This window comes from Argopecten irradians, chromosome 3 (genome assembly GCF_041381155.1).
Source record: "Argopecten irradians isolate NY chromosome 3, Ai_NY, whole genome shotgun sequence".
Taxonomy (NCBI): domain Eukaryota; kingdom Metazoa; phylum Mollusca; class Bivalvia; order Pectinida; family Pectinidae; genus Argopecten; species Argopecten irradians.
The window spans coordinates 27,913,977-27,940,980 of NC_091136.1; the positions used below are offsets into that span (position 1 = coordinate 27,913,977).

The window sequence follows — 27,004 nt, forward strand, 5'->3', positions numbered from 1 at the left end:
AACATTTCAATTCGTTGACAAAACATAATGCATTATCTTTGTTTTTTGACAAATGGTAATTTCGATACGTGTATTTTTTAAATAAACATTGCATGTCAAATTATACTACATTATACCAGTGATATGACATTAGTGTCTTTACCTACCAAATCGTACTTTGTTAAAAATTGATAATTCACTATCAAAATAAAGCAAACTTTAACAATGCAATAAATATAATTCACTTTGATCCCTTTTGATGTTTTGCATCATATTCATAGTTGTTGGGTCTAAATAGGTAACGGTATTGTATATTTCAGCCTTTTAAAATATTCCATAGTTTCAAGACCACATGGATATGTCTTTGGAGGCACCAATTACAAGTCGTAAATGAGATATGTACTATTTTAATCGGTTAGAAAAATGAATTACTGTACAAAAATCACACTTATATGTCAAGGGAAATTATATTAAAGACATTTGATGTAAATAATATATCTTTATATGTATATGCACATGTATCTGTGAAATATAAAACAAAATTGAAATAAGAAAACAAAAATAATATAATGTTAATACTTTATTTCACTAGAAGAAAGTTAATAAATTCTTGATTTCTGAAGGGTTCTTTTTGGTGGTTTTGTAATGTTGCAATTACTTTATTTTAATAGATCAATTGGTCTGATTTTGTTTGAAAACCCCCAAAAAACCTCATATATAAAACCATACTCTCCAAATTCATTTTTAATATTAACTGAATTGCACTTTAAATTCGGAAGGAGTTTATATGTATTTTTGGACATTTTTCGTAACATGTGGTTTAACGACATTGGTACGCTGTAAAGCAGTGAAAGCTTGCCCATTAGACGAGAGGGACATTATAACCTGTCAAACTTTTAATCCAGCTCTCTCTAAATCAACCAACCTTTATTCTTCGATGATAAAACAATACTGTAAACACATTGATTTTCGCGGCAATTTAATTTCATATTTCAAGTCTAACCCCTATTTCACGCCCATGTAATTCCACGAGTTTCTGTTAAAAGTAGTGTACTTGAAGTTGACACTCTTTTGTGGCTAATTTTCGCTAATTCTAATTGATTACAAAATACGCAAAAATTTACCACACACGTTAATAAGTTTTAAAGTATTACTTTATCAGGAACTCATTTGAGTGAATTTCTACATGCGGAGACTACATGTATTTGTTTGTTATAAGAAATAGTCTATACAAATGCTATATAAGATGAGAGACAGTTAGTTATACCTTTCTTTGTCATAACTTATTTAAGATACATGTATATAAAGAATAATATTCTGAATATTAAAATCAAACAAACCAATACAGTCAAACTCAGAACAGAGGAGTTAACACAACTATCAATTAGAAGCATTCCCATAAATATAAGACCTTCATCATGTATCTCAATTAAAAAGAAGCATAAAACTTTATTTAACATAATGTCAATTATGTTATAATTAATGTGGCTCTTCCTAATACAGTACAATCATCAGCCAGAAACAAAAGTATACATACCAAGAGAATACTGTAGAAAAAACTGTAAAAACCTGATGATACATACTGCACATTGTATACATAAAAAATAATATAACTAACATTGTATTTGCTACTGAAAACAATTAAAACATAAACTGTTATGAAATGACATTATAAATTACCAGGTACATTACCCCAAAGATTTATATATCAACAAAAAGAAAATCAATATCATCTTAAATATTAAAAATTTATGATTGAACAGTTGTATCTGGTGATTTTGTAACAATATGTACATTCAAAACTTTGCTTTGTATTTTTTTTATCCTGATCAAACAGATCAAAACTTGTGAATATTACTTTTATCAAAAGACCTGGGAAGTGTCTAGTTGCATTTAAATCTTTTTACAAATTATCAGGCTGGTTTCATCAGCTTACCTTAATTTCAGGAAGTTATTTCACTTACAGTTCTCTGCAGTACAGGAAACTTACCTTGTATTTAAAGTTTAAGACCCTGTTTAAACTAGTGATTTTTGTATGCCTATATATCACTTCTTAGGTGTACTTCAACATAACTTAGTCGCTCAAAGTGTCTATGCATCCATTTTAACCTTTACATATATCATTGTTGACTTGTAGATTGTTGTGTTGTATGTTATATTTGCATCCTATTATCTAAAGCCATATTCCTGACATGGTCAAAAAGGGCTTGATGTGTATGCTTTTGTAAAGTCGTATCTGGTCAAACCAGCGCTCTTACTACATGGTATAAACATTAGTAAATATAATGACATGGTTATTTGATGACAGAAATATGTAGCAGACCCTGTGGACTTAATAAACTGAAATTTACATTTTTTGCATATTTTACCAAAATTTACAAACAACAGAACACTCTTCACGTCAACAGTAATACCTAAGTTTAGGCCTGATCCACACACACTTTTTATTAACTTAGTTATGTTCAAGTATGGAAGTGATATATCGTCAAACAAAATATCACTAGTTTAAAACAGGGTCTAAAACCTTAATGCTCTAATCTAGAGAACCGATGAACCTGTATCACAATATGCTTAGATATTAGCAATATTATAAAACCGTACAACATGTCATAAATAACGTTAACTTTCAGTTACATATATTTCAAATCTTATTCAACATGTACCATATATTTAATAACTACAACGGTACCAGGCTAGGTTTATTACTGCATATTTGAGATCTGGAACTTTAAAAGTTTTCTAAAACACACACTTTGTCAGTACACATGTTAAACCATATGGTGAAGCTTTTACAATGCAATGAAAATGTTCGTTTCTTGTACCAAATGTTGATTTAGATGCAACATTTTCTGACAATGCTTCTTAAAGTCCTCTTTGTAATAATGTCATCATTTTAAGACAAATAAATTATGACAGCATGATGCCACAAAGTATTTCCAAAAAGATCACATACAAAGTCTGCTCTCACTTTTTGCTTTTCTTCTTTCCAGATTTCTTTGACGGTGGATCACTTGGGGGCTTTGTTTGTTTAGCCTTGTTTTTGTGCTTATACTCTTTGATGGCTTCTTTGCTAATACAAGAATTCACTTCCCCAAATATATATCTCTTGTAATTCTTATCCAAACCACCAAACTTCTTCATCAACTCATAGGCTTGAAGGATTGCTACACATCTATCACGTTCGGCATCAGGATTTTCCTGGATAATGTCAGATGTAAGATTTTCTGACCAAGTATCAGGACAGAACTTCACAGCCGCAAACTCATTCATATTACCCTCACCATTTTCCTTCATCAATTCATAAACAACCTGAAATATTAAAAAAAATAGCCTCTTTCATGCCATTGGCCGAAACGTCAAAACTACCTCTGACGTCACAGTAGTGTTTTTACACATGTGTCTTACAATATTTATGACATGGTAGTATGACATGGCTGGACGGGCCAGTTATGTGATAAATTCAAGTAAATCTTGAATGAGATTTTATTGTACATGAGTATCTATCCCCATACACTCCTTTAGACAGTGCAGTAAAGCCAATTCTACAACATATCCTCAGTTATACAACTTATGTAAATCACTCTCGATGGCCCAGACGTAAGCGCGAGCGGGGTCTTAGTGTGGGAGGAAACCAGAGTGTCCGGAGAAAACACACATGATTGGGAAGGTGACCCCTAACCTTTTCTCGTCCGTGCCGGGGATCAAACTCTGACAGCTTAACCACTACACCACCCGACCACCCACAGATTGATAATTATATTTACCTTAGTGTCAAAGATGTCTGTACCATCAAGAAGAACTTCAAACTTTTGAAACAGGGTTTTAGATGACTTGCCACAACCATAGAAAACCTGAAATAAAAACATAAATGGTTACACATTTTACAAAACTGAAATAGTCATGGCAATAATCGAGTCAGTCCCCCTAAGATCTAATTTCAAAAAAGATAAGCTTGTCACGTTTTTTCTTATTTGTAAGAGTTCATCGCCATCTTGCATAAGTGCATAACAATGGCCTGATGAAACTTGATTAACCCGTCTCTTATGACTGAATACAAACAAAAGTTTTTTTACATGTAAGATTATGAATCTCTGTGAGAATAATGAACCTTGTCAGTCCATTTCTCTCTATTCTTTCTGACTTTCTCTTCATCTTTTTCATTCAATCTCTTCGTCTCTTCTAAAAAGGTGCAACTTGCTAATTGATGTTTTTGTTGTTGCAATTAAAACTTTAGAAGATTAATAGAGAATACCTGGAGTATAAACCATTCTGATTGCATGGCAACCAGTTTTTTATTCAATAACTAGAAATATGTCTGTTAGACATTCAGTGCTCGCAAACTACTTCTTAACCTTAATTTCCAGTATGAAATCATCCTCAGTAACAGGTATACGTAGCACTTTTGCTCATTAACTCTTGGGACTATTGCAAGGAGATCGTTTACACCCTTGGTGTATTGTAATAAATACTTTCTTTTAATTCATCAGAATTTCAAATGTGAAATTACTTTGAACTGTCTTAATTGTGTTCTTTGTTACATAGAAGTGTATTTATTATCATATTGATATTTATATGACAGACTTGTTTCGCTGTTCAAAATAGTGGTCCGCTAATCTCTGCGCACATGGTGACTTCTGTGTAATGCCCGAGCGCCTTTTTGGGGTAAATCAGAGGTAGAGCTCAGACACCCAGACTGATATTTTATGTCTTTTTAAAAAAAATTCTGTTTCTCTTACACAAGGCAGGGTAATTTCAAAAATATTTATTAGAACTGCTGCAAATGTGGTCTGTGGTCACAGGGTTTAGTAAGCGATAGTGCAATGTACACCTAGGACCTAGGATGATGTGAAATAAATTAAATATAATCTGCAAAATAACGATTTAAATGTCCTTTGACCGATACTAAAAGTTATCTTTTTCGAACTTTCTTTTATTGACTATATAAACCTGATTTACATTGTGTTGTTCTGGAAGTTCACGAAGTCGATCAGATGCTTAGAATATCGTGACCGATACAAGAGTTTGTATGATATGCCGCTTGAAGTTTACACAAAACAAATGTGTTTAGCACTTTGTAATGTTTACTGTTGTTTAATTTATAGTAGAACATCGCTGACAGGTATGTCTTAGTATATGTTTTTGAAAGGTTGGTGTCACTAAATCACAGCGAAATATACTAAACGATATAAGACACGGACTTCCAGTATCACGTGCGCAGTTTGAATCTGCGCATAGCTGATGTACACAGACTCCACACCCGACAAGGAAAATAATAGTGTGAGAGAAATCTATGTACATGTATATAGGGATTGAATGTATTTTCTAATTTTCATAGCGGCTATGAATATTAGAAGCTATCTAACGTTACATATCCCGTGCAGCGCGTTACCGCTCCTCGGAAGATATGTAGATAGCTTCTGCTATTCATAGCCGCTATGAAAATTAGAAAAATACATTCAATCCATATACGTGTATTAACATTATAATAATTTATGAAAATAAAAATTATTGAAAGGTTAGTATATCATATTTAAAATTATGACACCCATATACGACAAGAAACAAGATTAATTGAACAGATGGATGACAAAGTCGTTCAACAACGTCGCGTTTTCAAGCTTCCGCCTTCCGGTTGACCTTTTTTTTGCAAATGACAAACGATAAACAAGAAAAATAGTTAAAATAATATTTGATTGACTTATTACAGTAAACCGTAGTTGATTCTAAATCAAGAAACAACACATTAATGATTATACATTAAAATATTGCGGGGGACTATTTTTTTATTAATATGAAACCGGCATGATGTTTGAAATCGATGCACGAGAATCATTGTATTCATAGTGTATTCATATTCTCTTCATAGGTAAATGTTTGTTTACGTCAGTTGGTTGTTTCATATAGTGACGAAACACTCAGAATGTTAATATATGTATATGACTATTGTGATTTAAAAATTTCAAGTATGAATGTCATTCTTTGTATATACATTTCGTACTAATGTAAAATCTCTTAAAAAATAATATTAAAAAAAAAAAAAATAAGAATAAAATGTTTTTTCACCTTTGGGAAGTCTTTAGATGTGAGAAGATCATGTAGTTTTCCTTCTGTCATCAGAGACGGTGTCTTCTCCAGACAAAAAAGGTAGCATTTTTGCCTATTCACACACATAATGTGGGAAATGTTTCCATCCTCCGTCCCTAAATTGTCTCCATAGCAACATACAGCCACAGGGGAATTTTGATCAAACATATGATCCACAGCACTCACACTTACTTGATTGTCATCAATCTGTATAATCTCATATTCTGTTGAAAAGTTAAAAAGAACAATTTTCAACATATTTTCTTCTGACTGAAATTCTGTATTTATCCTAAATGATCCTGTTCATCTAGATCAAATTTTAAGTGTCACACTCACTTTACGTTTTCATCAATGGTGATGTAACACAAAACTTAGAAGGGACTACCAGTAACATTAAATCATTATTTCATTTGTTCATTTATGATTTATTAGTCATCCCTTTTACAGAAAGACATCATATATTACATAGCTTATCTGCATAACAAAACTCTATCAAAGAGATAACAGGTATGTTTACCTTCCTCCACCTTAACATCTGATGCATCTTCAGATTCATCATCGTCCTCATCTGCGTCATAATTTGAAACTAGTGGTTTGCTGGATTTCACCTCCATAGGTTTGTCTTCTGCTGTGTTTTCTTCATCATCTGCTATGTTTTCTTCTTTATCATTTGTTGTGTTTTCTTCTTTATCATCTGCTGTGTTTTCTTTTACTGCACAGCTTGCCTCTGCAATATCTTTCTCTGAATCTTCACTGATAAACATATCATCAATGCCAAGGTCTGCAGCATCTTCATCTGTCTGGCTTATGCTGACATCTTCCTTTCTCTGATTTTCCTTCTTTCCTTTTTTCTCCCGGTGTTCACTTTTTTTCTGTTTGACCTCATTTTCTTCCTCACGTCCACGTTTTTTAGCTTTGTTGTTTTTCTTACTTTTAGGAGGAGATCCTTTGACACTTTCTTTAGTTATGGTATTGTCAAATTGCAACAATTGCCCTAAAACATATAATAGTGTAATAATCTAAATCTTTTATGACAAATATCAGAATTACTGAAATTAAGGGTCTGTATGAACCTTGTACTAGAAAATATCACACTTTACACTAGAAAGAATTCCATTTTGACTCAAGCAATGGATAAATTGATCCTTAGCATAGGCACTTCATCACATTTAGTTATTCATGATTTTGAGATCTGGGTTCAATTGTTCAATAATATAACAAGAGCCCCAGATGGCCTGTATCACTCTCCTTGTAATTATCATAAAAAAAAACCTCTTGCAATTTGAAATTGCAAAATTGACCCTTTTGGCCCCACTGCTTGTATAATTTTGAATCCTCACCCCATAAGGATATTGCATGCAATATCTGTGCTATTCAGTGTTCAGTATCACAGAAGTCGTTTATCTTGAAATAGCCAAATTGTCCCTTTTGGCACTGCCCTTCAGGCCCCCAGGGTGTCAGCCCTAACATTTGTACAATTTTGAATCCCCACTCCATAAGGATGTTACCAAAGAATTATGAGTGCTATTGAATGCTAAGTTTCAGACAAGAAGTTGTTTATATGAAAATAGCCAAAATGACCCCTTTTGGCCCTGCCCATCAGGCCAACAGCCTAACCATTTGCACAATTTTCAGTCAGTATCCCCATAGAGACAGTCAAATTTTGTTAAATTCCAACCAGCAGTTATGGAGAAGAAGTCCCTGCAATAATCTTATGTAAGATGTTAACACATTTTGGAAAGTTTGGCCCTGATATTTGATATATGTGAAGATGTCCGACCATACTACAGACTGCAATCCCTCCACCTCTGAGATTCAAGTCTGAATCCCAATCCCATATCAGGCAGTTGTCAGGTATTGACTGCTAGTCAGTGTTTTTTCTCTGGGTACTCCGGCTTTCTTAAGACTGTATACAAATGGCATATCCTTACATAACCCTAGTTGGTAACAGGATGCTAAACTAATCAAACCAATTGAATCCCTGATATTTGATTGTGATAGCTGTCAATCAAATAACAAAATAAATAAATAGCCCCACCTCCATATTAAATCAGACCAGAATAGGACAGGTTAAATTAATTTTCTTAGTTGAATGTCATAATTTAAAGTCATGTTCATTCAAGGATGTGCCAGATTTATAGGTAGAGCTGGAGTACCCAAAGAAAAGCTACCGACCAGCGGTCAGTAACTGGTAATTGCCCCTTTTGAGATTCAAACTCCTGGCCAAGAGGTAGAATAGGAGGGACCCAGTTTCATAGCAGATGTATTAAAACACACATTTGTACTGGTATAGGAAAGTTACACCATATATCTATATCTGTTACATTTAAATCAGTTTTTCATATTGTTGATATCAAGGTTTATTAAAGCCACCATCTCCAGGTTATAAGTCTTGAAACTATCCAAAAGGATATCAGGTTTGCTGAACAAGTGGGCCTTCCCTGATATTGTGGAATATTCAGGTGACAAATAATCTGTTGACCTTCTACTTTATCAGATAAATAAAACTTACTTGGGTATCTTTGTATTGCAGCATCAAAGTAAGCTGGATAGATGATGCCATCACTATCTCCGGCACTCAGAATTACGTTGTTAGCTGAACGGAAAAACTTGAGTCCATCTGCAAACAAGGTATATAGAGTCAAGTGTAAATCAATAATGTAATTAATACCCTAAGCTGAGGTATTTGTTGTAGATTTTTTTCTTCGATAATCTATCAACAGCCAAAATCATTGAAGGACAAGGTCAAGAAATCAAGGACAGTCAGAGTATCCAAAGAACAATTTCACAAAAGTGGATGTGTCGCCTGCACAGCACTTTAACCATTACATTATTAGGTAACATATTGTTAAAAGTATGTCTAAGAGAAACCTATTTCTATTTCAGTAACCATGAATTTGATCTTTGAACTGAAAAATAAACCTGTACAAGCACTTTTCTATATTTTAAGGGAAGGTGCCTTTGAACTTTGATCACTTAAAGGGATGGGTTAATTATCAAACGAAAACATAGATAAATTGTTTCTGCTGCTGCCATCGTAGTGACTTGTTCCCTTTGTATACAGGGACACAAAAACCATGAAGGCACACTTTTTTTTTATTTGGCTGCCACCACTCCCACTATAAACCTAATGTATTAAATAAGAAATAAACATGGTGTACAAAATTACGTACATGATTTTACTTTGTCATGTAAACAGTTCTTAAAATATGTTTTTTTAGATATACATGTAATACATAATATAAGGTGTGCTGACATAATTTTGTTGTATATTGCTAATTTATTTGTATTTTGATCATACACATAATTACTTGAATAAAGTTTTCAAATACCAGGTAACTATATACATGTATGTTTGAACAAAAATGGGTGTGTCATGTTTTAAAAAGATATCTAGAGGCATCTTTATCTTCTATAACCACATTTATTAACAACCATCAGCTTTCTTGATAATAAACCTCTTGGGAAAGACCACCTCTGTTAGGAGACCACTTGATGTCAGTCCAATGGGTACATGCACAATTGTGTATATGATCATTAAACTGATAAGGTATACATACCAGCGAGAGCTTTCTTCAGGTTTAGAATGATAATCACCTCACAGGATGACCTCATACCTATAAAATGAAATCAAAGTACTGAAAGTACTAAATGGCTCGGTCTCAATGATTGGAGGATATATTTCTAAAGTCAACATTTTTTGGACAATAAGAAATAAAGTTTGCTAGTGCTCCTTCCAGTTTGGACTTTTGAGGATTCCTTGGACACCAAGGTGTTAAATAAGAAGCATATACTAAACTCTTAGGAGCCCATTCTAATATTTCCTATGGTGTTATATGCCAAATGACTTTATAGCATCTTTAACCTTTTCCTTGTTAATTTGATGTCAATTAAAATATCCATTCTGAATTGCTATTCTCATTAAGTTCCTGGGACCAAAGTATCAGTTAACAAGTATTGTTTTGCAGCAGAGACAGACAAGAGGCATATTTTTCTATGCCAAAATGTCTTAAATATAGAATATGTCAGTCCTCAAGAAGACTTATCAATATAGTCATACCATTTCTGAATAAACTGGTCAATTGGTCTACTTTTAACAAGTTTTTGTAATTAGTCTTTTGTAAAACAGCAAGTTGATTGATATATCCAAACATGATTTAAACTAGCTCTGATAAAATATCTTAAACATCTTATAGCCATTTAAACAAGAGCTGTCGGAGAACAGCAAAGCTCGCCTATTCAGAAGAAGTTGTTGTTCAAGTATTTACTATTTAAACATGGAAATATGACAGATTAACAGACTAAAAAAACCTAAAGGGCCCCAAATTGGTTGTATTATCACGTTCAGCATCCATACACATTAGGAAAATAAAATCATAAACATTTATGATGACTTAAGCTTAAACAATAGACAAAATAGAAACTTGCTCAAAAACTTTAACGTGAAATATGACAAATTAACAGACTCAAAAAACCCCTAAAGGGCCCAAAATTGGTTGTATTATCACATTCAGCATCCATACACATTAGGAAAATAAAATCAGAAACATTTATGATGACTTAAGCTTAAACAATTGACGAAACAGAAGCTTGCTCAAAAACTTTAACGTGAAATGGGACGCCAACGCTGACGCCGACGCCGGGGTGACAACATTAGCTCCCCCTATTCTTCGAATAGGCGAGCTAAAATCGTCTGGTCTATTTTCATGTTAAGTATACATTATGCCAAAAAGTAATCTTCTACATTTTATTCCAATATCAATTGGGTATCTTGTTAGCTCGCCATAAACCATGAATTGTTTTATGCACTTTTTTAACTTGAGGAAATTACAAATGAGTTTTTCTACAATATTTGTATTTTCAAATCCCCATACTTCTGATGAGTATAATAAAACTGGCATTACAAGTGACTAAAATATTTTCAGTTTAAAATCAACAGGAAGGGATACATTCCTTTGTTTCTTAAAAATAGTAGACACTGATTTAATTGTTTGTTCAGCAGTTTTTTTCCTTTTCTTTAAAAACGCTACCATTAATGTTAAAAAATATACATAGATATGTATACCCTTCTTGTTGTTGGGCCAATTTACGTTTTGAGAATATTACAACTTTTATCTTTCTGATATATTAGATTATAATTTCCATGTAATGCAATAATGTAATGCAATATTATTCAAATCCGTTTAACATTTGTTGTAGAACAGTGTCATCGCCATATAAAATGATAAAAGTTTGGGATACATTTCAATATTATCTGTAAATAATTTGTCAATAGTTGTCAGACAATTAACATTCTTTTTCCGCCAGATAAGATTCCAAGTCATCAAGGTATATTGAAAATAGGAAAGGAGATATAAATAAGGTACCATACTGTGCATGTATATTTTCAATGTAAATTAACAATGTAAGCTGATCTTGCAGAATTGCCTTACAGCGTTATAATAAATGCAGTTGTCTCATTGCATTGGATATAATTGATTTAAGGCAGTTCATGTGGCGACCGAAAAAGGTAAAATCACCATTTTCAGAGTGATCAGAGAAGATTGATAGTCAAGGAGGGAAAACATAAGACAACCTGTGTTATGCAAATTAATATCTAATTTATTTTGAATAAAGTATGCCGAAGATGATGATTAGTGTACTATTAACAATAATCTTAATATGTTTTCTAAAAATATGAACAACTAATGTCATATTGTGTTATAAATTTAATGTTTTATTTATTCTTTTTATTTCAAGCATGTAGATGTCATAGAAAAAATAAACAAATACCAAGTATATGCATATTAAAGTAAAATTCACAAATCACAACACTAATGTGTATTGTATATATGGAATGAAGATGATGATGGTAATTATTTGGATCAAAAATGTTTACAACATTAAATGTATTATATATATGGAATTTGAATATGATGATAGTAATTATTTTCATATCAAAAACTATTACAGTATTAAGCTACCACAGTTGAAAATGATTTCTTTCATTTTGTTCACACATTTTTTCTCCTGGACTGGTTCCAATTGAAATGATACTTGCATGTAGACATTCTGTAAAACATAAGAAAACAATAAATGTATTAACAGAGAAATTACCGAAAAGGCTAATATCATATAATTAAACTTTTTTTTTATATATAAATAACAATACCAGTTTAGAGTAAATATTATTGAAATTTATTTTCTGTTGTTCTTTAGTCCTCCTGTTCTTTAGAGTTTTGTCCTTCATAAATTGATTGTAATACAGCAGTTGTCATATAATGTATCTGATAATGTGCACACAGAAGTATAAGTATATGCATATGCATGTGTGCATGGGCACGGTGATAAATTTATTTTGCCGAGTAAAAAGTTCAAAGAACTAGTATTGTTCATACTCAAAGATGTAATCGCACTAAAAACAGTGATCGTGTAGGCTTTTGTGTGATTGCATTTGTAAGGGGTGTATCTCTGAACGCCAACATTTTTGATTTAGCTGTAGGGTAGTTTGTTGTGGCAGTGGTTATAGTCTTTTTCCTAAAGGCAGACCCAATGCCACAGGTAAATTTACCTATAAAAGTTACCTGTATTGATACTTATCTAAGTGTATATTGATTAATTTTCATTTCAATAAGTGTTCATATTTAATATCAGATACATATATACATAATATATGTTTCTGTTAATATCTATGAAAATATAACAATAGAATCTATGAATGAAATTAAATTAAATTCACAATGATTTTATTTCAAGAATTTTAAAGATTTCCTTGATATATCTAAAATCTCCGGTATAAATCTCATTAGATTTTCAATAGATTGATACTAAAATCAAGCAAAATTCTTTGAAACTTATTTCACATGGAAGTAACTTTACCATTCAGTAATATCAAAGAAAAAATCCAAAAAGGAATTATCCAATTTCAACTTAGTGTAACACCAATTTGATTAAAAGTTTGAAATAATATAAGCCTTTTGCCTGTTGAAACGTGATATATTTCCACAAGGTCTTCCATTTATGTCTGTTAAGTGACCTTATATACATATATAGTACATGTACATGTAACATCTGCGTAAATAACCTACCAAAGAGTAAGTGAATTTATGTCAAATATGATTTCCAAATTTTACTTGTACTTGACTGACCTTTTTAAGTTAACAGAACATACAATATATTTTGAAAGTTGCATTAGGATGCATCATTTATCATAATTATATAATTTTCCTGCTTTCTTATCCTAAGATGGTATTTCTAGATCAGCGTGATGTTACATTATAATGTAAATGTACATGTTCATTTGTATATCATTATAGCAAAAGAGCACCCAATAATTAAACTGTTGTCCGTTAACAGCGCAGTAAAATTATATATATTTTTGTGCATGTTAGAAATAACATATAAATTTCTTTCCTATGGTTGAATTTCGGTCAAACATTGTTACTAGATACAAATTGGTATATGTACTATAATCTTTAAACAGAAAAAAATAGAAAACTGTTAATTTGGTATTCTGAGCACTAAAAGTTTGCAACATTTTGAGAATTACAAGACCTTCAACATATGGACTTGAAATAATTTTGCCAGTATTGCAACATTAACATCTATAATGTGTATTAAAATGAATATAGTTAAGACCCTAAGTAACAGTCTTCAATCTCATTTCATTTAGTATTTTTACATTATTAAGTGACTTCTAAAAATATTTTGTATCAAAAATACATATAGAGCATTAAACCCCAATGATATATTATTACCAATGTTTATAAAACATCATATATGTGTGTTTGTGTCGGCTTCAATAGATTACCAACTTAAACTATAATCAACAGGTCAAAATTTCCGACAATATTAATTTAAACTTTTGTGATATTGTTTTTCTCCACTCATTTTCTAACCAAATACTTCACGGTGTACGTCTATGCGATAAGAGAAATCATGCGCAACTATATATGAAAGTTGGCTAAGAATGTAGCCCTACTGGAACTCCTATGTCAAAACAGAATACTGTTACATTAGAATATACACTGATCAAGAAACCTGTTTTTCTGATAAAATTGAGATATGATTTGTAAAAAAAATATTTCACCTGGAACTCAAAATGCATCGTTCTTAATAATCCACATGTAGCTCCATATTAATTCTTAGCATATTAAAGCACTGATTATCTTTGATTAATAATTTACGTTGTATATAATACGGAATATATTGAAGGAATTTTTATCCAAAACCCACCAATGTTACCTATGATACTGATTGAAATACAGGTAAATCTCAAGTGACTTTACAGGTGAAAATAAAGACAGCTTATATGAAACAGTATATAATTGCCTTCCTATTGTTTCCTAAAACAACACCTACCTGTTGTTGATAAATATGTTGGCGTTAAGAGAACACCCCTTTGTAAGACTGTGCCAGGTGGTAGAGATTAGTTCCGCTCGAGTGATCACACAATGCAAGTGAAAATCGGGAGTATGTTTATGTAAGTTTTAATTACTAATCTCTGATGATTGTTGATAAAATATAACTCAGGATAATTGCTAAACATTTAACCGTTTTCTCCACGTTTGTTGTAGATTGAAACAGCTTTTTAAGTGCCGTTCTACGGAAGAATTATGAAGAAGAAATCGGCATTTTCATCGATCTACAAATGAAGTAGTCCAAAAAAATCTCAGTTCGAGTTATACGAACATTTTATGTATGATTTTTGTCATTCGGACCAAAAATACTTCGTTCATTACGTAGTTTACTGAATACGTTATAAATATTATCAGAACGTCAAGCTCCTGTGGGCCTACATGTGATGAAAGTGGCTAAAATGTTTTTAGTGACAACCTCTATACGTGCTTTAATATGTATATATAATCTGATAATGTATACATGTGCTTATAAAATTATCGATAATTATGGATGTGGTAAATATTCATACCTTATTAACTGCCGTAAGTTGGAAGATTACGCCAGCTTGGACATTTAGAAAATGTTCATCGTCTCTCACGCGCTATTTGATCAGTTTAAAAGGTTTATCCTAAATTTTCTTAGAGTTGTCTTTCTTCCATTGTGGATTTACACGTACATGTGGCATAACGCAGCCGTGATAAACAAATCTCCATTTCGTCCTGAGATTTATTTGCTCCCGAACTAATATGATTCAAATTACAAAAATCATTATTGTAAAAATTTTGATGTTTGAGGTGAAACATTGATTTCATTTTTCCGTTGCGGGATAATTGTCACTAATAGGTACAAAACGCATGCATTGTTAACAACATTTTCGGGACGGAAAGTCGAGATACATTGTAAACAATTCAAGTGAAAATTTTCCAACCTAAGATCATTTGGATAGTGTATATGGTAAGGATATGAAAGCAGTTATCTACTTCTCCTATTTCAACATTACAGATACGCTTATTTCAGTAACTTTCATATTCAAAATTTGCTATTTAAAATTCCCGGTAAAATCAAAGTTGTTGAATACACTGCCGTTAGGAGCGCTAGTATCTGCGAGCAAGTTCTAAGCCAATCATATTGAGGAAATTGACTGAAAGAGAATTTTGCAACCACGATCACAATGGCGAGGTGATCCTCGCCAAAAAGGATAATATTAACATTAGTGGTAATAAGGAATATGGAATTTACTATCTAATAAACGCTTTGACTCTTTCTGTACTGTTGTCCATAGTCAACAGGATTTTACCCTTCCTCTTCCTCATTGTTGTCTAAAGTCAACAGGATTTTACCCTCTCTCTTCCCTGTTGACGACTATAGTCAACAGGATTTTACCCTCCCTCTTCCCCGTTGTCAACTATAGTCAACAGAATTTTACCTTCCCTGTTCCCTGTTGTCGTCTATAGTCAACAGGATTTTACCCTCTCTCTTCTATGTTGTTGACTATATTCAACAGGATTTTACCCTCTCTCTTCAATGTTGTTGACTAAAGTCGACAGGATTTTACCCTCTCTCTTCTATGTTGTTGACTATAGTCAACAGGATTTTACCCTCTCTCTTCAATGTTGTTGACTATAGTCAACAGGATTTTACCCTCTCTCTTCTATGTTGTTGACTATAGGATTTTAGTCAACAACTATAGTCAACAGGATTTTACCCTCTCTCTTCCCTGTTGATGACTATAGTCAACAGGATTTTACCCTCCCTCTTCCCCGTTGTCAACTATAGTCAACAGAATTTTACCTTCCCTGTTCCCTGTTGTCGTCTATAGTCAACAGGATTTTACCCTCTCTCTTCTATGTTGTTGACTATATTCAACAGGATTTTACCCTCTCTCTTCAATGTTGTTGACTAAAGTCGACAGGATTTTACCCTCTCTCTTCTATGTTGTTGTAGTGATTTTACCCTCTCTCTCATTTGTTGACTATAGTCAACAGGATTTTACCCTCTCTCTTCAATGTTGTTGACTATAGTCAACAGGATTTTACCCTCTCTCTTCTATGTTGTTGACTATAGGATTTTAGTCAACAACTATAGTCAACAGGATTTTACCCTCTCTCTTCAATGTTGTTGACTAAAGTCGACAGGATTATACCCTCCCTCTTCCCCGTTGTTGAATATAGTCAACAGGATTTTACCTTCTCTCTTCCCTGTTGTCGAATATAGTCAACAGGATTTTACTCTCCCTCTTCTCTGTTGTCAACTATAGCCAACAGGATTTTACCATCCCTCTTCCCCGTTGTCAACTATAGTCAACAGAATTTCACCCTCCCTGTTCCCCGTTGTCGTCTAAAGTCAACAGGATTTTACCCTTCCTCTTCCTTGTTGTGGAATATAGTCAACAGGATTTTACCTTTTCTCTTCCCTGTTGTTGAATATAGTCAACAGGATTTTATCCTCCCTCTTCCAGTGACTATAGTCAACAAGATTTTATCGTCCCTCTTCCCCGTTGTCGCCTAAAGTCAACAGGATTTTATCCTCTCTCTTCCATGTTGTTGACTAAAGTCAACAGGATTATACCCTCCCTCTTCCCCTTTGTTGAATATAGTCAACAGGATTTTACCCTCTCTCTTCCCCGTTGTCGAATATATTCAACAGGATTTTAATCTCTCTCTTCTTCGTTATCAACTATAGTCAACAGAATTTTACCCTCCCTGTTCCCCGTTGTCGTCTAAAGTCAACAGGACTTTACCCTCCCTCTTCCCCGTTGTCGAATATAGTCAACAGGATTTTACCCTCTCTCTTTTCTGTTGTTGAATATAGTCAACAGGATTTTACCTTCCCTCTTCCCTTTTGACGACTATAGTCAACAGGATTTTACTCTCCCTGTTACCCGTTGTCAACTATAGTCAACAGGATTTTACTTTCCCTCTTCCCCGTTGTCAACTAAAGTCAACAGGATTTTACCCTCCCTCTTCCCTGTTGTCGAATATAGTCAACAGGATTTTACCCTCTCTCTTCTCAGTTGACGACTATAGTCAACGGGATTTTACCCTCCCTCTTCCCCTTCGTGGACTATAGTCAATGGGATTTTACTCTTCCACTTCCCCGTCGACAAACGATATTAACATTCTTTCTTCACAGTAAATTTCCTATTATACATGTATTCAAATTTTCAAAGTTCAAAACAAGTTTTCTGGATGTTAAATAAATATTCATTTTGACCATGCATAACGTTTTTATGGCAGATGAACAAGATACAGACGTTATCATCATTGACAAAATGGCGGTTTGTTGCACCTTTGTTACAGATTATAATATCAAATTAAAATCTTGATATAGGTTTTAAATAATTCATAAAATCATTTCTATGTAAGTTCAAATAATTGCATTATCCTTAATATGTTAAACGTAAATGAATAAGCACCCAAGAACTGGACAATTTGTCAAGCATTTTCTCAAAAACTTTCTGGGGCGAAACTATTAACTACATATGTGATGGGTCTGTAGGGTAAAATACATGGTAAAGGTCACCTACCACTAATAACTCCATTCTCTCCTGGTTCTCCAGCAGCAAAGTGAATGTGGTTCCTCCCCATGCGGCTCAGGCCCTAAAAATAGTCATGAAAAACTGACAATTTCAAACTAAATTTTGTTCTGACCTGGTTTCATGAAGAAGACAATTTTTTTTATTCTTGGTATAATTAAGAAGACACAGGTAAAAGGATTAGGTAGTGCAATCAAGGACAACACTAGTGTTCTGGTTATGGAAAGTTTTGAAAGATACATGATTTAGGGTAATTTAGGAAGACATATGTCCATGTTTAGGTTAACTTAGGAAGACCACAAATCCTTGGTTCAGGTTAATCTAAGAAGACATAGGTATATGGTTTAGGGTAATCTAAGAAGACATAGGTATATGGTTTAGGGTAATCTAAGAAGACATAACTCCATGGTTTAGGGTAATTTAGGATATTTTTAAGGTTATCTATAAGACATAGGTCTATAGTGACATATATGTACATGGTTTAGGGTAATTTAGGAAGACAATAGTTCTGGAAGTGGATACATAGGAAGACATAGTTATGTACATGGTATAGGTCATTTCAGGCTGATGTTATTACCGTTCGTTTGATCATCTCCCAGCTTTGGAAATAAGTACCATGGATGACTTGTTCCACTTCCCCAGCACTGGTGATGGGCTTCAGGTCTAAATCATCTACCTGGAAATTTTAATAAAAGTTCTACATGCACTGGGTATATAAAATCATGTCTAATTTCGTCTCTTCGTTTAACACTAGATAATAAATAGAAGAATGCATTATTGCCAATCAAATCATTAAGTAACTTCCAGTCTATACACACATTTTGTTAAAGTATTTCTATAGCAACGAATGACAATCAAATTTACCAAAGACAAGTGATAAAAAACACCGTAGTAACTTATTGTTCAGTGTTACTATGCTTCGTTTCTAAACTTTTTGTATTATCTGTTGCAACACAGTTAATTGCAATAACAGTATTTCTATATGCTGGTATGTCAACAGTTTATTTTTCTATGTTATTCATTTTGATATCGAAGGGAGATAACTTCAATGACATTTTGTTTGCTCTTAACTGTTTGTTTCAAAATTTTTGATTTCCGAATGATTTGATATAGAATGGAACTAAAGCTTAAGGATATAATGCTTTGAATTGCTTTGTGATGGAATGAAGTGCTATGGGTTGATCTGAGCCCCTGACTCCTGACTGCTCTGGTTTATGTTGAACTCTATGGACAATAGACAGCTATTTTGAACTCTGTGGGAGAGTAGACGGCAATAGTTTATGTTGAAGTCTATGGGAGAATAGACCACAATGGTTTATGTTAAACTGAATGGGAGAATAGACCTCTATGGTTTATGTTGAACTCTATGAGAAAATAGACCGCAATGGTTTATGTTGAACTCTTTGGGAGAATAGACCGCAATCGTTTATGTTGAACTCTATGGGAGAATAGACCGCAATGGTTTATATTGAACTGAATGGGAGAATAGACCGCTATGGTTTATGTTGAACTCTATGAGAAAATAGACCGCAATGGTTTATGTTGAACTCTATGGGAGAATAGACCGCAATGGTTTATGTTGAACTGAATGGGAGAATAGACCGCTATGGTTTATGTTGAACTCTATGAGAAAATAGACCGCAATGGTTTATGTTGAACTCTATGGGAGAATAGACCGCAATGGTTTATGTTGAACTGAATGGGAGAATAGACCGCTATGGTTTATGTTGAACTCTATGGGAGAATAGACCTCTATGGTTTATGTTGAACTCTATGGGAGAATAGACCGCTATGGTTTATGTTGAACTCTATGGGAGAATAGACCGCTATGGTTTATGTTGAACTGAATGGGAGAATAGACCTCTATGGTTTATGTTGAACTCTATGAGAAAATAGACTGCAATGGTTTATGTTGAACTCTTTGGGAGAATAGACCGCAATCGTTTATGTTGAACTCTATGGGAGAATAGACCGCAATGGTTTATGTTGAAATGAATGGGAGAATAGACCACTATGGTTTATGTTGAACTCTTTGAGAAAATAGACCGCAATGGTTTATGTTGAACTCTATGGGAGAATAGACCGCAATGGTTTATGTTGAACTGAATGGGAGAATAGACCGCTATGGTTTATGTTGAACTCTATGAGAAAATAGACCGCAATGGTTTATGTTGAACTCTATGGGAGAATAGACCTCTATGGTTTATGTTGAACTCTATGGGAGAATAGACCGCTATGGTTTATGTTGAACTCTATGGGAGAATAGACCGCTATGGTTTATGTTGAACTCTATGGGAGAATAGACCGCTATGGTTTATGTTGAACTGAATGGGAGAATAGACCTCTATGGTTTATGTTGAACTCTATGAGAAAATAGACTGCAATGGTTTATGTTGAACTCTTTGGGAGAATAGACCGCAATCGTTTATGTTGATGTCTATGGGAGAATAGACCGCAATGGTTTATGTTGAAATGAATGGGAGAATAGACCACTATGGTTTATGTTAAACTCTATGAGAAAATAGACCTCAATGGTTTATGTTGAACTCTATGGGAGAATAGACCGCAATGGTTTATGTTGAACTGAATGGGAGAATAGACCGCTATGGTTTATGTTGAACTCTATGAGAAAATAGACCGCAATGGTTTATGTTGAACTCTATGGGAGAGTAGACCGCAATGGTTTATGTTGAAATGAATGGGAGAATAGACCGCTATGGTTTATGTTGAACTCTATGGGAGAATAGACAGCTATGGTTTATGTTGAACTCTATGGGAGAATAGACCGCAATGGTTTATGTTGAACTCTATGGTCGGGTAGACGGCTATGGTTTAATCAATATTGAACTCTATGGAAGAATAGACAGCTATGGGTTATGTTGAACTCTATGGTAGAATAGACAGCTATGGTTTATGTTGAACTCTACAGGAGAATAGACAGCTATGGTTTATGTTGAACTCTATGGGAGAATGTACCTCTATGGTGTGACCTTGGTTGGCACGTATCATCAGTCTCTTGTTCTCTGGATTTATCTTGAGAGCAAATCTCTGTTTATCATTGTTTGCCACAATTCTTTCTACATCTTCAACTTTAAAATGTTTCAGGTAAGGACGCCTCAAAATGTCATCAACAAACAAAAATCCTCCTGAAAATCAAATATGTAAAAATTAATCTAATAGAAGATCCATACATGAATTAGATGTTTCAAATTACTCAAACATAAACATGTTTAAATGGTTTATCATTTTTATTATAACTACCGTATACATGGCATAAACTTTCACCACATGTAAAGTTTGGAAAACAATGGCTGTACAAGTAAATACCTTCACTGGCAGATTACCACTTACCGGGTAGGTTTGTAAGAGTGAAGGGCAGGAGAAGGACTTCAAAACATATTCATAAGATATAAGAAGATGACCATGCTTATAGTTAGTGGAAAAAGAATGCCTTGTGATGTAATTGGCACACAGAATAGAGCTCAAAGTACCGTCCAAACCTTTGAAATACATTTACATGTATGTGGAAATTATTTAATACTGTATACTCTGGTAATTATATAGTCAATCTAAATTCTACTGTTGAATTTGTAATGTTTGACTTAACTGGCTTAAAGGTTATTAACTATACCCACCTGGCATGAACTGGAATCCCTCTTTCTCTGCTCCATGGCGAAGAAGAAAGGACAATTTCTTGGACAAGTGGACATCAGAGTCAGAATCCTGCAACAGTTAGGAAGTCAATTAATGTTTATCTCTTCATTGCAACAAATTTATATAAAAGAAATGCAATGTAATTGTTATAGTTTTTCTAATGTAATAGATTATTACCGGTAGTTATATAGTCAGTTACTGACCCCCTATAAAGGCATAGAGGGTCAGTAAGATTTATAGGGGGCGAGGGCGTAGCCTGAGCCTCCTATACTTCTTACTGACCCTCTATGCCTTTATTTGGTTTATTTGGTTTGGTTTATTTATTTTTACGTCCTATTAACAGCCAGGGTCATGTAAGGACGTGCCTGGTTTGTTGGTGGAGGAAAGCCGGAGTACCCGGAGAAAAACCACCGACCAGCGGTCAGTACCTGGCAACTGCCCCACATGGGATTCGAACCCGCATCCCAGAGGTGGAGGGCTTGTGGTAATATGTCGGGACATCTTAACCACTCGGCCACCACGGCCCCAGAATATGCCTTTATAGGAGGTCAGTAACTGACTATATAACGAAATTTATCGCATCAAGGACCATTTATTTGTTTCATTAGTTTTTTGTTTCCTATTTGTTTGGTCAAGAATCTGAAATCAAACTTAAATCCTGCTGGCGAATGATAACAAACAATCGCCACTTTTAAAATAATTGGCCTAGGCTTCATTTTTATTTATGTATTTCTTTCCAGAATTTTCAAATATACTGTATAAGGAACATGCAGAATAATACTGAATAATTCATACATCAACAATACTTTCTACATTCCTATGTGCATAGTAGGCCTACCTCAATATATAGGACACCAGACTGTCTGTATATTGAATGCATCACAAACAAAAGTAACAGAAACATCCATCTAACATTAAGCACAATCTCCTTGATCATTTCTACATTCTTGCTGAGATAATTACTTAAAAGTTATGCCGATAAATTGGTTGTAGATTGAGGATTGATCTGTGGGTACGAACACCTCCATATGTTTATAATCACAGTATAGAAAACGCTTGAATTGTTACGTTTGACTTCCGCCGCGTCATCAACTTTCAAACTGGCATAGGGGAAACAACTCGTATTTAATAAATGTATTTCATTTAATTTGTAGTATTCAAACAATTAGAATTATTTTTACACATAAAATAACAAGTAATATATAGTTTAACGGTAATGAAGTAGTATATTTAATTGAAGAGAATGTGTTTTAATTTTGAAGCGAAGGCGAGGGCCGCCATATTGCATGCACCATAATAAAATTTACTGACCCCCTATAAAGTGATAGGGGGTCACCACGTGACGTCTCTCCGCCAATCATTAGGGGACATTTCTTTCCGAGGTGAGATAAACTGTACTATCATGGACGGAAATAAAATTTAACTATTCAGTCTAATCCTTTGCTATGATGTTGACCAATAAGATATCTGCATATTTCTTTGTAGATGTTTTTGTTTTTGTTACTGAAAGCAATGGTTATATTTGGTGATTACTGAGGCAGAACATGGGCAGATTAAATACATTGAAATATCCAGTTGTGCATATATATTTTGATAGTTCAAGTCCCCATAAACTTGGTCAGAAAGGTTTGTTTTTTTTGCCACAAATAAGCATGAAGTTAACAGGTAAACTAAGATCTAGCAGACAAACCACAATTTTCAAGATCATAATTGAACATCAACCTGCACTTGAAACATCTTACTTTGATCTTGGAGGAAAATAACATAATATATAATATTCATATATAACAATAAATATTGTGTATTTTTGATAATCATATACCACACTGCACTAAACTGAGACATTACACTTACCCTTTGTCTCCCTCCCCAAGCTCCCTGGTCTGAGTTGTAGTTCCTTGGGCTGGGGCTGTTATTCCACTGTCCACCACCTTGTGGCGATTGTTGCTGAGGAGATCTGTAGTTATTTCCCCTTCTGTCTCTCCTTTCCTCATATCCATAAGGAGAATGGCCTTGTCGACTGTAATCACTCCTTGGTGAATACCTATCATTTCCTTTTTGCCAACGAGGAGATTGACTTCTGTTTCTTGAATTTGGACTTGGACTTGGACTTTTATGATGTTGTCCTGTTTGTGGTGGAGTGTTGGGATTTGGTCTTCCTCGATCGTGACGAGGTGGAGGAGAGCGGAATTGTTCATTGCCTGGGTAATGCTGCCTCTCGTCCTGGTGACCAACAGTCCAATCATTTCCTTGCATACTACCTCCTCTTCCTCTTGCTCGTCCCCTGCCTCCCATAGAATATCCCCTGAAAGAAAAAACATGCAGTAGAAGTTACATTCACATGTACAGTAATAGTTCCAGATCATAAGTGCATTTCAACAAACTTTTTAAAAACAAATCCCAAATATTCAATATTTTTTATGTATGTACATTGATCTAAATACAGTGGAACTTCTCCAAACCGAACATGGTCGGTGCATAGAATTTTGTCCGGTATAGAGAGGGTTCGGTTTGGAGAAGTGAACCAAATATTGATCATTATGATCTGGATCTAATAGAACGAAAGTTGTTTTCTACATTCTACTGTAACCTATACATATGCCTGTATGCCTAGTGTTCGTTATAACCGACCGATATTATTGTTAATGTGAATGTTATCACAAAAGAGAGAACCATAAAAGGAATGGATTACAACAATCTTGACTTTGTTACTGCACTTACAAATATAGTTAGTTGTGTGAATGTTTTTGGGGATGTTCTCCTCTGCACTAATCTACATACAGCCAATCGCTTCCGGTTATGTCAAGAATCAAATCAAATATGGTCTAATTACACAATGATCAGTCAATGTCAGTCATTATATGACATGGTCATTTTCAACAAAAATGCATGGCTTTGGCTTCTTCGTACAGAAAATTAATGTTATCCAACTAAATAGATAACCCCTGTGAGGCTTTTACTAGCTCTGCTTGTTCTCCTACAGTAAACAAACTGCGTTAATTCATTCTGTACATGACATCCGTGTTTGGTTTCTAGAGGTGATCGGTTTTGACTTTTGAGCAGGTTCGGTTTTGGGAAGTTACACTGTATGAATAAAATACTCTTCAAGAAACTGCTGGATGTTAATAATGTTACAGGAGGGGAGAAAATGAAGCGGCCAGACCGGGATTTGAACCCAGGACCTCCGAACACTAGCCAAATACTCTATCGCTGAGCTACCTGGTCACCAATGATCGACCCAGTCTAATCTCGCTACACTCCTCCCTTCTTTTTCAAAGTCTACGCCTTACATGACATACAAGACCCTTTTACCACCACCATGGGTATTTTAGTTGGGCGCCAATTTTGTAACAGGAGAAGAGGAAATGTAGCGGCCAGACCGGGATTCGACCCCGAGATTTCCGAACACTAGCCAAATTAATGCTCTATCGCTGATGCTACCTGGTCACTGACGATCGACCCAGTCCAATCCCGCTAAAATTATATGTGCTTTTCTGAAGTTTCTATTTGTCAAACAGATCACATTGTCGGATTAGATTTCATGATCAGCAGCTAGAAGTATAATGTTCACGAGGCGTAAGTGTCATAGTACATACTTGTAGGACCAGTTTGGATAATTAACTTTAAAGAGTAGATGACTTATGAAGGCACAATGAATAAATTATAATCAACCATTTGTCATATCTAGAGACGTAGTAGAGTAATTATAACTGAAACAAACATGAATTGATACATGTAGTTTTAAAGTATAGCATGCCACAAAACTAAAATAAAGTTACGAATTTAAAGTTTGTGGAAATCAAAACAATAACAAAATTAAGATATTGAACCAATGTTCACAAAATAGCTAGCACTTTTATCATAAAATTCTTTATAATACATGTACAACCCATGTTAGTGTATACCCTTCTAATTTGTAACAAAATCCTAATTAATGCTTGAAACATCAAGATTTTCTGTTTGGTGAAGGCACCAAGAAAATTTAATTATCATTAATGTATGACTATCAAGGATATTCCATATTCTGATAGAAAACTGAAAATTATGCCTTCCAACCTTAGCCTATAGAAGAATCAGAGGTGAAATAATAGAGACTTACAAAATTTTCAACAAATATGATCAATCAGTCACCCTCAACCTGCAACGTAACCACAGTTCTACTAGGGGTCACAACTACAAATTATCTCAAAGCAGATCTCAAAGAGACATCCTAAGTTATGACCAGATCTAGACAGACTCGAGGTTGAACCTCTTCACCTTAAGCACTAATACAGGGGTACGAGGTCCCAAAATGACATGGGTAAAGTACAATTTACCGTCAGTTAGTTCCACTCTTCTGGTGATATAGCTACTGTTGTAGCGGAAAAGATATCACTTTCTGACTGACTAGTCAGAAGGTGATATATTTTCCGCTACAACAGTAGCTACTGGTGATAATGATGTTATGAAACTCACATCAAATGAGCAAACTGACGGTCATAAGCTCCAAACAGATGAACATTTGTAAGATCTTTTGAAAAAGAAAATGGAATGACCATTTTCATTTTGTGAATAAAGTGTGCAACCACGTCTGGCCATACATGGATTTCATTATTCCCATTTTAAAAATTACCTTAATTGTATTTTCAAATTATAGCATTCTTACCCTTGGTTGTTTTGCTGATAAGCCATTACTCTCCGTAGTACTGACCCTGATGATTGTTTTAAAATGTTTAACACACGCAGTTTGTCGATGTGGCCGTTGCGTTACTCTTATGAAATTCTGAGAAAGATTAGACAAATCGAAAGTAGATTTCTGAATTTGGCGTCATGGCATGTAAGCGGAAAAGGAACAGTCATTACTTTTGCTTTCATATTCTCGTTAGAAAGCAACGGCTTCTGACTTGTTTTAAATTAATTGTATGTTTGATTTTGCCTATATTCTTACGGCACCATAGACATTAGTGTAACCGATTGGAAAATGATACTTTCAGTTTTGTTGTGACGCACTGCGGTGGGCTTTTATTTGTCGATACGGACCGATTAAAACAACCTTATGCATAATATTAAAATTATAAAATCTCAAATTTAGCTTGGGGCATTTGTTTGTAGAAAAACTCAGATTTATTATCCAGTTGGTTTACAGTCCTTTTTGAATATATTTCCATATGATATAATATAAAAGAAATGCATTTATCTTACCCGATCAAGAAAAGGAAGGGAAGCCCATTTGACAGACGACGAGTTCCGGTTACTTATTTCCGGTTCAACGGGAGAGTGTAAAAAGCGGATGGTGTAGCTACATCAACCAGAAATGTAGAAACAAACATATGATATATGTTTCTGATTAAGATTAATATTTTCAACATCAACTTGTAATAGATCAAAGTATCT

The 27,004-nt window shown here is 34.1% G+C and overlaps 1 protein-coding gene across 2 annotated transcripts; it reads right to left on the reverse strand.

The window, feature by feature from the left end:
• Positions 1-184: 184 nt before the first annotated feature.
• LOC138318084 (uncharacterized) lies at positions 185-26,946 on the reverse strand. 2 transcript variants are annotated; one of them, XM_069260168.1, is made up of 12 exons: positions 26,813-26,946; positions 23,486-23,936; positions 21,613-21,700; positions 20,954-21,123; positions 18,555-18,653; positions 17,969-18,041; positions 9,624-9,680; positions 8,576-8,683; positions 6,581-7,057; positions 6,043-6,287; positions 3,744-3,830; positions 185-3,288 (listed from the first exon to the last, which is right to left on the reverse strand). In XM_069260168.1, exons 2-12 carry the CDS (start codon positions 23,924-23,926, stop codon positions 2,944-2,946), a joined length of 2,190 nt encoding a protein of 729 aa, XP_069116269.1. In that variant the 5' UTR covers positions 23,927-23,936; positions 26,813-26,946; the 3' UTR covers positions 185-2,943. The 2 variants fall into 2 exon arrangements, with proteins under 2 accessions (XP_069116269.1, XP_069116268.1); XM_069260167.1 differs by lacking the exon at positions 26,813-26,946 and adding an exon at positions 26,277-26,611.
• Between the last annotated feature and the right edge of the window lie 58 nt (positions 26,947-27,004).

Excerpts from the sequence above, each read along its gene's own strand:
- LOC138318084 (XM_069260167.1), bottom strand. The coding sequence starts at position 26,302 with ATGGCTTATCAGCAAAACAACCAAGG. Across the intron at positions 21,701-23,485 it reads CTTGGGGAGGGAGACAAAGG|GATTCTGACTCTGATGTCCA; the intron begins GTAAGTGTAATG and ends TAACTGTTGCAG. Across the intron at positions 7,058-8,575 it reads TGCAATACAAAGATACCCAA|GGCAATTGTTGCAATTTGAC; the intron begins GTAAGTTTTATT and ends TATATGTTTTAG.